This window comes from Cynoglossus semilaevis, chromosome 17, assembly GCF_000523025.1.
Source record: "Cynoglossus semilaevis isolate Cse_v1.0 chromosome 17, Cse_v1.0, whole genome shotgun sequence".
Classification (NCBI taxonomy): domain Eukaryota; kingdom Metazoa; phylum Chordata; class Actinopteri; order Pleuronectiformes; family Cynoglossidae; genus Cynoglossus; species Cynoglossus semilaevis.
Genome location: NC_024323.1, coordinates 3535751 through 3548972, shown reverse-complemented (window position 1 = coordinate 3548972; position 13222 = coordinate 3535751). Strand labels below are relative to the sequence as shown.

General features: G+C 41.4%; 1 protein-coding gene across 2 annotated transcripts; it reads right to left on the bottom strand.

Annotated features, from left to right (window-relative positions):
- Nucleotides 1-1053: 1053 nt before the first annotated feature.
- Nucleotides 1054-8790, bottom strand: metrnla (meteorin like, glial cell differentiation regulator a). 2 transcript variants are annotated; one of them, XM_025064209.1, is made up of 5 exons: nucleotides 8403-8790; nucleotides 7201-7443; nucleotides 5908-6296; nucleotides 2039-2098; nucleotides 1054-1932 (listed from the first exon to the last, which is right to left on the bottom strand). In XM_025064209.1, exons 2-5 carry the CDS (start codon nucleotides 7215-7217, stop codon nucleotides 1619-1621), a joined length of 780 nt encoding a protein of 259 aa, XP_024919977.1. In that variant the 5' UTR covers nucleotides 7218-7443; nucleotides 8403-8790; the 3' UTR covers nucleotides 1054-1618. The 2 variants fall into 2 exon arrangements, with proteins under 2 accessions (XP_024919977.1, XP_008327623.1); XM_008329401.2 differs by lacking the exon at nucleotides 7201-7443 and having other exon boundaries at nucleotides 8403-8789.
- Between the last annotated feature and the right edge of the window lie 4432 nt (nucleotides 8791-13222).

The following is a 13222-nucleotide window of genomic DNA, read 5'->3' as shown; positions in this document are numbered from 1 at the left end:
CATCTGAGGTTCCTAATCTTAAAGCCAAAGCCAGACGGTTCACAGTGAGGCATTGTTACCATAGATACTCTGTTTGCATTTCCCACTGAACAATTCTGGGATGGCTGGCTTTCAGCTGGAATTTGGACATTTAATTTAATGCACAGTGCTGTCTGAAAGAGAGATTGTCAACGTGGGGCGATTTATTGAAAGGCATTCTTGATGCATACAAGGAGGCAGCCAATAAGAAGCCAGACCTGGTCCTAAATGTCATTTAAATGCATACCAGTCTGCATCTGCTGTGAATTCCAACGACCTGCCTGGTTCTCTGTGTTTTATTTAAGGTGATGAAAATAAGAAAAGGTTTTATTAAAACAGGGTGGTCGTGCAAAATTGTTCCTGCCAATCAAAATGGTGAGTGTGGTTGGAGAGCGCTGCTCTCTGCTGCGTGCCCAGTCACAGGACTGAATTCAGATCTGTCTTCGGTCGTCTCTCCCATACCAGGCTGCTGTGAGGAAACAAAGGCGCTTTTCACGTTGACCTTGACACACCGCCACCCCCATCACCACAGGAACCGGTGAGGAGGAATCCACCCCTGACTCTCTGATATCAATCTCAGTATGCCTGGCACAGGGTGCTGCGTAAAGAGGTGGAAAATGCACATCATATGATGTTCTGATTCCAAGAAATATGAAAAAAGAAAATCCATTAGCCACGCTGTGAATAATATAGTGTTGTCTGGAGCCAAAAACTGTTGGGTTTTTTTTGATTTACCTAGAGAAACTTGAATGAATTTAAAATAATAATTATTAAAAAAACTTTTTAGGAACATTTTGGAGCATATTTAATTTTTCTAAATTTGCTTAAAAACATTGACCCCTAGAGGTGTCAGTTTCTTTGGAATGATTTGGAAAGTTATGTAGTTTGCTTGGTTGCAGCATCCAGCAACAACAGCAGGATGACCCAACCCAGTCTGTTTTGATTGGCTAGTTCTCATCTCCTTTTGTTGCATTGCCCAGTCTCAATGCTCATCATCAGAAGAGTGTTATTGTGGCGATAACACTGCAGACACAATTCAACAGAATAAGCGTTTATTCTTCAAGCGCAAAGAGATGTTTTGCTTATCGCTTTTTGTCTCTTTTTTTAAACAATTGCGCAGCACATACTGCACAATCAATCCACTCATTAAAACGTGGATCATTTTTTAAACAAAAATAAAAAATAGGAGGCTTTAATTTTTTTACATTTTGATCATAAGAAAGAACATCAGGACTGTACATCAGGCTTTTTTTTTACAAAGGAGGCAGAGCTTCAAAATATACAGCATTCATTCACATTTTATACAAATAAAACCAACTGGCATCTGCTACATTTAGAATCCTAGGAATCTCCTCGTCTGCGAATAAAGAAGCAGTCCAACACATTCCACACTGCATCATGTTCGACTCTGAGAACACAGTCTGGTTAACAGGCTGCTTGGCAACGTTCAGGAGCTCAATCATTGTCTCCAAACACTCACAGAACAGCAATTGAGGGAAAAGTCTGACAGCATTTCCTCTCATGATCATTCGGGCTCGGCTCTCGTCATCACCCAGCGAGGACTTGTCCTATTTTTAAGCGAGGCCCAGAAATAGCCCTGTCAGTCTGTGTCCACATGGCAAGGGTTGGTCCCTTGCTGTTGCGCCTCCTGATACAACCGGAGGAAGTCTTTGTAGCGTGGGGCACAGCCCATCCAGGCCTCCCCAAACCTGACTGTCCCAGTGAAGAGGAACTCGCCCTCTCCAGACCTCACCCCACAGTGCACGGACATCTTAATGCGACCAGTCCACCTGCGTCCCCTTACTCCTCCAGACACAAAGACCTGGGTCTTCTGTCTGTAGAGGCGACTCATCTCCACCGTGATGGAAGAGTGTTCCTCCTCTTGCACCACCTTGTTAATTTTGCCCCGTGCAACTGGAAAGGACAATATACATAACAGGATTTAGACACTGATTAAAACAATCACAAAATTGTGTGTTATTTTTTAGAAATAATAAATATCTGTTCTTTTGTTACTCACCAAAGTCACTGGTACAGACTGCTAGAAGTATCTCAGCGTCACTGCAGGGCTGACAATGTGCTACAGTAGGAAAAAAGAAACAGTGGATGAGTTTAGAGTCCACAGTACACCAACAACTTTCTTCAATTCCTGAGAGTATATCAGTGATGTGTTCAATGTAAAAGGCAGAGGTTTTATACTGAGAAATACATTGAAATGTATTTCATAACTTATATTTTGTGATATTTTTGTTTGGTGGACTAGACTAAAATAAATATGTGCGATACTCAAAATAGGTCAGGGAAACCTATGCTATATGAACGTACAGCAAAAGACTGCTGCACACTAAAGATGCAAATTAAAGACTAGGAAAAAGACCAGAATGACATCACTGGTTTCAAAAAATTGGACTTCTCAATATGAGGGGGTTATAATGTTGTACATTGTATTTCAGACGCTGTTCCTTTTTTTACACGGTCTATGGTCTTAAAGCTGATGTAAAAATCTTGTTGACTGCTCCACATTTTTACAGCCAAGAACTGCTAACAATCACACACATCTGTGTTCAGTCTGCGATTTTACACCAAACAGAGCAGAGCGTGCTGCAGATTGTAAACTGAAGTTATTTATTGCAAGTTAGGAAAGAAAATGCTGATATGCATAAGTGCATGAGTGTGTGCCTATGGGTGATTGACGTTCGAACCAACTGTTTCTTAAACCTCCCCCACCACAACAGGAAACCCTTGACACCCCATGACAAACAAGGACCAGATGAAAAGGATAAGGCGAGCAGAAAGCGCAGGAGACGCTCTGTTAGCACTTTAGCGTGCATGTTGGAACTAAAACCATCAACTCCCTCTCCAACTATAACATCAAGTTTTTAACAAGCCCTAAAGTTACAGTGAAAGAAGACATTACCATGTTTAGCAGGTCATTAGAGGTTATCTCAAACTGCAGGGAAAATAACCCTTTAAAAAACATTAAACTGAAAGAAATAACCCTTGAAAACAAGGCTAGACAAAACTTCACCTTTGACTTGAGGCTGCAACTAGTCCTGCATGACCTCTAAGAGTGTTTTATGGCAGGAGAAAGGTCTTTTAATGAGAGCAGTCAGGTCGATTAGTTGACTCAGGTGGTCTTGTGGCTGCCCTAACCCCAAGGCCTTCATTAGCCCCGGACCTGCTGTGGTTTTCTTCAGCAGCAGGAGTACTGCACGTTGGCAAAGGAGGGGATTTTAAGACAGCACCAGGCAAAGGGTGCAGTGATATTTAATAAGGGTGTATGAAATAGAAATATAAACACCATAGTTGACACACTAGGTCACAGAGCTGGGTGTGAAGAGGAATCTGGTTAAAAAAAAAGCAGACAAATCCAGGGGCCTCTTGATTCAAGGTTGAGAATGAAAAGTTCTCCAAAATCAGAAAATCCTATAAAGTTGCCTCCACCAGTCAATGTCAGTTGATGGTGTTGTGTTGCTGTGCACAGATGACTTTGTCTTTGTATTTTCTCTTTTTCCCCTCTTTGTATTGCAAATATGACAGACATTTCTTATATCTAGTAGACAATTACTAGTCTACAAACCTAAAACTATCATGGATTTCACTCTGACAGCAGGTAAACAACAACAACTAAATACCCTTGTTGTGAAATTAGTAATTACTTTTCTATCGGAGTAGAGCTGCAGCTTATTTTTAGCTGCATGTCCTGAAGCCACGTGGATGAGGGTGAGGGGTGACCATGTCTTAGGTCAGCATGTGTGTAACACCATAAAGCACCAGAGCATTACTACAGAGGTCAGAGGTGCATGAGCCACAAGCTCGGACAGCTTAGGAACAGCTGGAGTGACTGGAGACTTCAGAGTTGGTGAACGACCTCGCCTCAAGCACACTTTGAAGCTACCGCTGCTGCCGTCGGAGCAGCGAGCAATGGACCTGAACGTCAGCCGTGTGTTTTTTCCTTTCTTCCACAGCAGAGCCTGTGCAGGGCTCTCATGTTAGACATGAAACAGAACCACAGGAATGGGCCGAGAGCCGAGTCAGCATCTCACTTGGGCTAATGGACATGATCAGAACCACTTCACAGGAGGAGAGGGGTAAGAGGGGATGGGAGGAGTGGTGGAGGCAGAGCGTAGGGGCAGATGATGTCCCTGCAACATCTGGGACCCGGTGCATTCCACTGCAGTTGGAGCACAACTTGCTAATACCACGGAGCACAGAAAAAGAACCACTTCAAACAGCCAGGAAAAGAGTGGGAAGATGTATGGAGAGGAGGGGGATGAAAAGGAAAATACTAGAATGATGAATAGACAAGAGAGAATTGAGGAGGTAGGAAATGGTTAGTTGGGTAAAAATGGGAGGGCGGCGGGGATAATTTAGGTGAAGGCAGAGGGAACGACATTAAGTCGAGAGAGAGTGAAAGAAAAAATAAGCGTTAACGCGCGTAGCAGTTCCTCCCCACATCTGGTTGGAGATACACATTCCAGCCTGATGGTGAGCAACTCAATCCCAGCACAGCAGGTCAGAAGGAGAGCAGAGATTTAGAGAAAGAAGAAAAAAAAAGGATGACGATGAGAAGGAGCAAAAGAGCAATCAATCCTTTAGACCTGGCTTCACATGACACGAGACCCCTGTCTTTGTTAATCATTCAAGTGACGTTGATGCTTGTAGCATCTAGCATCGAGCAACAGAACGTTAAAGTTTAAAAGAAAAAAAAAAAAAAAAAACTGCAGAAATTTGTTGCCATTTGCCACTGGGCAAATATATTTGGCTTGAGAAATTAGAGAAGTGTTCAGTGATAATTTGACATGGACTGTGGGTCACTGTTACAGCCACGTGTGTTTCTATAGAGAATTAAACGCAAAAATACTGATCCAGTGTTGGCCTTCTGAAAAACGTGCACGTAGCAGCCTGTCTTTGTCTCTTTCTCTCCTTTACTTTCCTTTTTAACACCACATTCCTCTCTCTTTGTTTCTCTCCTTCTTTAATTAGCTGGTTAACTATTCTAGGATTTATTCCCAAAAAAGGAAACTAGCTTTAAAGTCTACAACCAGTGACCAATTCACCAGAGCAGAAGTCAGTTATTAACCATGAAACACAAACACTTTACTGATCATAACTGATGTGGATTTTTTTCCCTCAGTTTTTGGCATTTACAGAAAATGAAAATTGTATAAAAATTGAAATACCACATAAGTTATAATATGGCTACAATGTAGTATAATATGGTTATTCTAAACAATATAAGTTGCAGCTGTATTTTGTTTGTTGAACAGCAAAATGGTACAATTGTTTTTCCGAATAAAAATATATTAAATTTTCTCTCCTTCTCTCTTTCTCTCGCTTAACCTTTCTGTCTCCTGAGGCTGGATGTCAGTATAAAATGTGAACCCACAGAGTCGTACAAACAGATGTGGTGCCGCTGATTCTGCTCATATTTTGCTTAAACTGGAAAAAAACAGAGCCTCGCTCACAGTGTGAAACTGTGCAGGTTTGGCAGGTACGCAGCGTGAAAACACATGACTGTGTTTTTAGATGGAGGCCCACTGTTTGGCTGTGCCCTTCCCCACAAACTGCCGTCCAAAAAAAACTATTACTGTACAGATGCACGCTGTGTTTTCAAGTTTTCAACTTTAATATTTTACCCTTGAAAAGCTAATGAAAGTTTAAACTTAAAGAGACGTGCGTTTCTTAAACCCTAACTCACCGGCAATTCTCTTCAAAGTTTTCTACTGTCAGAGTCCTACTTTACTAAAGTTTCCACCAGCAGGTGGCTGCATGTGCTGCAGTTCTTCATCACACATCACTGAATACTGCTCAGATCATAGTCAATGAAATACTCCTATATTTGTGACTCATATTTAGATTGAAGATAATACAGGAAGTGCTTCTTACCACCAACTGAATTTGCATCCGCTCCCAGTCTGTCACTGACCAGCTCGTACTGGAACGCTGTGATCCTCCGACTAATGTCCGTGCGAGGGATGGCTTCGATGAAGATAGCCCCCTCCTGGATGCCAAAGCAGTGCACCTTGCCCTGAGCCTGCTCCTGTTCTTGCAGCAGCAAACGCAACTTTCCATTACGGTCCAAGTAAACGTTGGTACCACTAGAGTCTGTGGTGGGTTTGATGCAAACAGAGAGGCGAGCAGCAGCAGGAGACAGTGTGTTGGGTCGAAGGTTCACGATGATCGCCCCCGTGGGGTAGAGCCACTCCAAGGAGCCTTGGGAACAACGTAGGTAGACCTGCTCTACGTCTCTGGTGTGGCCTTCATGCGTTAGTCCACTAGAGTAAATGGAAAGATCAGAACATCAGTGTGTGTTAATAACAATCAGGGTAGAAAAAAATTGAGGGATATTTTTAATTTTTTTTTCATTATTATTTGAAGTGCTTTATTTATCCCTTGAGTGAAAAGACTCTCCATATGACTCATCCATGAAGCACTCTAGTGAACAGTACCGTACAAGAAAACAGGGAACAGCTTCCATTAGAACACAAACTAAGAAGAAAGAATAGAACACTGTAAATATATATGAGTAATAGCGTGTGTTTTCTAAAAGAAATGAGTGTACGGTTTGTGATAGTTTTCAGTAAAATAATTCAGTTCAGATGTGTCTGATGAGGTATGTGGGGAGTGAAATAATAATGATAATTGTGTGAATTGTACAAGAACACATGTGCTTCAAGACACAGCCTCAAGTTAACCATCATTTCAAGCCACCTAGTGATAATCCCTGGGCAGGTTAAGAGCACTGGGTGTTGCTCATCATTATCATGTATACAATCACTGTGACCTGTGAAGAAGGGAAATACTGAGAATAAATCTTCCACTTCAAATAATTTTCCAGTCATTTATAAGCTGAATTAGCCCAGTTTAAAACCTCAGGCCAAATCTAAGGACATTAGACTGCATTCCTCCTCAGGCATTAAAGGCTGCCTATGTGCAAGACTGGCTGCATGACCAGTCACGAGCCGCAGCAGCCAAAATGACCTCAGCTCCAACACTCACTCCCTGTACTACATTGTTCCTGCCCAAAGTTTTGGCAAAATGCACCACTGGCGGGCCGCCTTTGGGAAGAGTTTGAAGACAGAAGTAGATGAATGGAGGGACACAGGGGCTTCTGGGCAAGACAACAGCAGCAACAGTAGCCAGGCCTGCTGCATGCAAGTGCAAATGCAGGTCACGCACCGAACCTCCCCTCGCATTCAAGCCACCAAAGAGACTGGAAGAGACTTGTCCGGGCAGCACTTCGGACTGTGGCGCCAGCATGACCAGATGACTCCCTCCAGAACTTAATGCCTGGTCAGGATTTGAAAACTCCAGTCTGTCAGTCATTCTGTGGCAAAGCCAAAGGCAGGAAGCCATCAGTAGTCTACCAGCATGCGCATGCCAAGCTAGTGGTTTGACTCTGGGAGAGGAACGCCCAGTTTCCTGAAAATGAGATGCTGAAATTCAGATTCACCGTAGATCTAAAGTAACCCAGGGCACATGCTGAGCATATGCAGCCCGAAAACCTCCTAACCAGGCTCCCCTCAGCACGCCTCTAATTAAGTTCTTTCTAACATCATCACTTCTGCATGCAATTAAAGGAGATTAGTCAAGAGTCTTAGTAATGAACAACAGATTATTGGTGGAGAGCTCAAAGTGCTGAGTATCGTCTGCCCCTCCTGACTGAAGGATGAAAAACAAAAACCACAACATTTGAAGAGCAGCCTCTTATGTTCAAAACAGAATTCAGCAGATGTTTAACAGGAAGGTGAAACTTTAGATTAGTTATGGATTTACGGAGAAGAGGAGAGTGCTTTTCCAGTGTATTTGAATGAGTTAACTTGCATAGATTTAACTTTTACATGATTAAAACAGACATTATAGTGACTGGCATCAATGTTAAAGCAGTGATTGACACATTCATCTCATCAAATTGTTTTTGTGAAACAATACAAGGATAATAAGTTTCTTTCAGTTTTGACTATTTGTACATGTTTTCATTTCCTATAATGCATGGGTACTATTTAAAAGGGGTTTTAGTTTCCCAAAGAAAATAAAGGGGTCTGTTTAATTCGGGCTAAAAACGTAGACCACGGCCCAGAGATAGATAGAAGAATGCAGCAGATTTATAAAAGGTCACCAAAAATTACAGGTTTTTTTTTTTCTAATATCCTAGAGATTGACCTGAGATGTGACCTGACAGTATGCCATATGTAGCCACATTAAAGTATATTCGTTCCTTAACTTTATTTTGACAAACAATTTTATCATAATATCGTTATTCGAAATTATTTTTGGATCAGAGCAATGTTCAATTTTTATCACAAACTTCAACAAAACTTTTGCCATAAATAATCTTATTTTAATCATCCATGCGTCCATCCAGACGTGGTGAATCTCACCTGCCCTTCCAGCTGCACTGGTCGCTGGAGTACTGGCTGAAAGTTTCCCGGCAGAGGATCAGCAGAGGCAGCAGGGAGGCAAGCAACGGCGCCGGGATGAGCATGTCGAATCTCGCCGCTCACTTCGCCTCCTCCCGGGTGAAACTATGAAAAAGTCCACCGCTGTTTTCCCAACCACATTGCGTTTCCATGTGCCCCAGGACCGCTCAAAGCTCTTCCTCGAAGTTCCTTCCTTTGTCACGGGGAAGTTAAAACGACTTTAAGCGCGTACCCTTTTTATCGTTACCAACAGCACAGCTCCGTCATGTCACTACTGTCCGTAAGCGTGCACTGACTTCAGCTCCGAGTCCGTGTGCAACCGTGAACTCACTCCACGTCACACACCCGTAAACAACAGAGAGCTGTGTTGCATTCAAATGCTCAGCCCACCCTCGGAATTAAAAGAACAATAGTTAAAACGAAGCAGCAATCCCAAAGTACACAGTGCATGGTTTGGTTAGGTACATGTATTATTAATAATGTATTCTAGAATTGGTTATTCTGAATTTATTCAGGCCGGTAGCGTTTTTCATACAAAAGTAGCCATGCTAGTTTTACACTAACTCACAGTAAACCTACTAAATAGCTTTATGTGCTTAAATAAAAGATGATGCAAATAATTCTGTTTTTAAAACTACTTAATTCAAAGGTAATTTGTGGGTCATTTTCTTGTTACATAAAAGGGTGTGCTTAATCTTTCTTTTTTTTCCATAAACTGTGTTTTGTATGTTCATACAAAAACGAAATGCCATATAAAAACCACAAAAGGCCGATGACCTAAAAACTAACCACCAGTTAAACAGGTACTGACTCTTCTGTTTTATCACATTACATTGTCAACCAACTAATTACTCTTTGATAAGCAGACTATCAGGTTAATCAGACTACTGGGCGACCCATGACCCATGATTTACATTTCCTTCTTTTGACATGAAAAGAAATTTTCTGACTGCTCCTGAAGGCAGCATTTGGGTTTGTTTTGTTTATAAGGTACTAACTCAGGGCCATGCTCATATATATATATATATATAATTATATATATATATATATACAATTACAATATATTACAATATTTTGATGCTTGACAAATTCAAGAACCAACTGATTTTGACAACTGAGGTTTGTTCGTCTGGTCAACTACAAATAATATTGACCACATCGATAGAAGAAAGAATGAATGAAAGTCATGAGTATCGGTCAAGTAATCACATCTTTGTGAAAGATTGTGTCTCTGCAATTTAAAATATGTCAGAGTGGTCCATTTACAAGATGAGCAGGAATTTAGAAAAGCCACATCCCAAAAACCCCAAACCATGGATTCCAGTCAGATCTAAGGTCAGAGAGTAACTTCAAAAACTCTTGTAAAAATATTCAAAACCTATTTTTGTCTTGTATCACATAATCCAAACTTAACCCAAAACTTTAACAAGAGTTACGAGTGTTGTGGATTTGTACAGCACAGTTTCCTAGTTTCAGAAAAAGCTGCAGGGACTTGCAAAGTGCTGGGGTCTGTTGACACTGGGTGCATCTGTAAATAAAAACTACATTTGACACAATATGTTTTGCTTGTACACGCTCGATGTTTGGCAAAGGAAAGAAACCCGTCTGACCAGGAAAACCAGAGCAGTGTGTAACTGCTACTATTCCTCTCCAGTTTCTTGGGAAGTGGGATTGGATGTTGCTGGTTGAGGATCGACACGTCTGGATTACTGACCTGACATGCAGGCTACATGTACTGACATGGGCTGCACACATCTAAAGGGGCCCACGTTTAAACCTTTATGTTCAGAGAAGACCTAAAGACTTTCTGGAGAGAGAAAAACAACAACAACAACAACAAAAACTCTCTTTCTCACTTTCAAATCCAGATATGAAGTAATGTTTGGGTAATAATTGTGTCGTTGCCTAAATGTGAGTGTTCTAGTTTCTGTCGTGCCTGTGAGTACATTTTAATAAGTCAACAGTACCACAAGGCGTGTTAGGACAGGACGTCAGAGGATTAATCACAACTACACCTGCCCTGTTACATGAAAGCTACACCTGTTCCCATTTATCTTTGTCAAATCTGAATTACAGTCAGGTCTATATTTTAAAACTACAGGGATTTATGATTTTCATTCTAATCTTTTTATAGGTCACAACTATTACTCGCCGTTACATAAAGGCAGATAATAATGTTTCTAAACTTGCCCCTCAGCTGGTATCATTGAGTCAGCATTTGTCGGGCTCAAGAATGTAAGCCGGTGGCTGCTTTAGTGGCTATTACCAGAACACACCCAAACCTCAGACCCAGTCGTCATAATCAGTACAGAGTTGCATCATGGGTAGTGTGAGCTCCAGATTTTGATAAAGAAAAGATGTCTATAATTAAAACGTTGACATCAACATTACAGCTGGGTTTGTCTGTCACTGTGATTTAGAGGTGTAATAACCAGGACCCCCACCAAAACAATAAACATTACTGAACCCAAAATGAATCCCTTCTGTCATTTTTATGTGGCCAGAGGATGTAAACGGTTATTCACTTAGACACTGTGAGAAATACACATACAAATAAGATGGAAATGTTAGTGTTAGAAGTTAAAATTAGCAACACTAAGATATGAATTTATACACAAATGAAACATTATTAATATTGTTAATATTATGGTTCCATTGTGTAGCAGTTATTATGCCTGCCTTAAACATCTGCCTGAAGGTCCTGGGTTCAAGCCCCAAATGAACTATTAATGGCGCCTCCTGTGGCAGCCTGCGTGGGCTACATAGATTCACACAGTGGCTTTAAATATAAATTAAAAAGTATAATAATAATAATAACAATAATAACAACAACAATAATACATTATTTTATTAAATAATAAATAATAAAGTATTGTTTGTCATGGTTATTCAACCATTTAAAAACCTCAGAGATACCATCACATTCACAGTATTATAACAGGTGAATCCTCCACAACAACAACAACAACCTGCAGACGATCCTCCATGTGATAACTTTAACCAGGATGGCAGGACTGACTGCAGGGTGTCATCTGCTGCAGATCAAGAGCACATTTGTCCTCATCTTGTTATTGCAGTTGCTCCCTCTCCCTTACTGCCTGTGTGGTTGTTGTTTTCTCTCTTATTGAGGCTAAAGGAAAGCAAATTTTGTTCTCACCCTCCACCTGTTAGAGGTTTCACTGCTCCTGTGATTGCAGGAAGAGGTAAAAAAAAAAGATAGAGAGAAAAAACAAATTATGCCAGACCTGAATGCAGACAGTTAATCATATGGTTTGCTGATTGCTTTTGCCTGATGATTGAAACTAGGCAGAGACGCTGACCTCCAGTAGTCAGAGCCAGAGATTAGGTACAGTTGGTAAATATAATGTATGTTACAAATGCATGGAAAAGTAAAGTGGAGTTTGGTGAAGCCTGGGGAGGAGGGGCGAGGTGTTGTTTTGTGGGACATGCCTGTTGTCCCAAAGTCATGCTGAGTGTGACTCACTTTCATGGCCCTGAGCACGGCTCCAGGTGAAAAAGCAGTCGTAAAACAAACAACATCGTTGGCAGGATGTGATTTTTACTGTCGTTTGTGCTCACAAATCTAGACTGCTGTAAAACAAGACACACGTTTTCAACAAGTGCTTGTTAGAAGAAGGGTAATTTGTGGGACCACAGATATTTAACAAACCCAATCGTTCACCCTGGTGTTTTCCTCCCCCATGGGTTACCAACTAGACTTCATTGATCTGTTTTGCAGCAGTTGTTCAGTGTTAGTCATTTTCCAACCTTTCCTGGAGTTAATTTTCAACAACCTTCCCCACAATGATCAACTCCTGCTCCAGGAGTTGAACCAGTTTGACGAATTCCTGAAGCTGCGTCTCAGAGCCAGTCCCGACCTGTTACATGTATCTCTGGCAGATAAACTGTAAACTGCCGTCACACGCGCTTGTCTGATATCTGCATGGAATGCATAGGCAGATTGCAAGGTGCTGATACTATCGAGGGGCCGTCTGCCTGTCATCATGCCTCTCTTTGGCTCGGCTCCAGATCGTCAGAAATGCAGCTGAGCTCAAACCTGTGTCCGCATTCCTCTCTGTACACAAGAAGGCTGTCCTTTTTAAGTGGCTGTCACATCAGAAGACAGACATGGCGTTTGTATGTCTTTCGACACCTCACATGAATTTGACATTGTCTCTTGCTTCAACAACATGGTAATTAATCTGAAATGCATTCCTTCTTCTCTCTGGGCCTCAGTCATCAGCTACGGCCAATGGCCGCGCTGGTCAGTGTGGAAATATGTGGGAAGAAAGTGACATATTTGAAGTATGCTGCAACTGTTGCAATTCCCTGAAATTTTCTTGCGAGCAGTGAAGACAAAATTGTCCATTGTTTCCTCCACGACAGTGATGTATACATACTGCATACAGGCGAGTACGGACAAGTATAACAGACCACCAGGGATGACTGCAGTACTTTGAACCATTTCTCTCAGAACCATTCTTGTTTACAGTGCCAGTCTGCGTTTCTAGTGTGTTGTCAGTTGAGGAAAAAGATGTGGAGAATGGAGTCCAGAGCATCCTGACAAGAAACAAAGTTCTATTTCAGAAAGAAAGAAACTGCTTAACAGTTGATAAGAAAGGTATTGTTTGTCTTCCTCATTTTATTCATGGTATCAAAACACTTCAATCATGTAGACAAGATACAGGGCAGAGATTTTAATATTTGTGGGCTGTGTGGTTTTGGTGCTGTTTTTAACTTGACCTATCAGAATCCTCTGGTCCATGTAGTTTGTGGTTTTA

What these genes read in the sequence shown, in the direction of transcription:
- metrnla (XM_008329401.2), bottom strand. Translation starts at nt 8,506, where the DNA reads ATGCTCATCCCGGCGCCGTTGCTTGCCTCCCTGCTGCCTCTGCTGATC. An exon ending in CAGTGCAGCTGGAAGGGCAG is followed by an intron (nt 6,297 to 8,402) that starts GTGAGATTCACC and finishes CATTTACTCTAG; the next exon opens with TGGACTAACGCATGAAGGCC. An exon ending in AGTCTGTACCAGTGACTTTG is followed by an intron (nt 1,933 to 2,038) that starts GTGAGTAACAAA and finishes TGTCCTTTCCAG; the next exon opens with TTGCACGGGGCAAAATTAAC.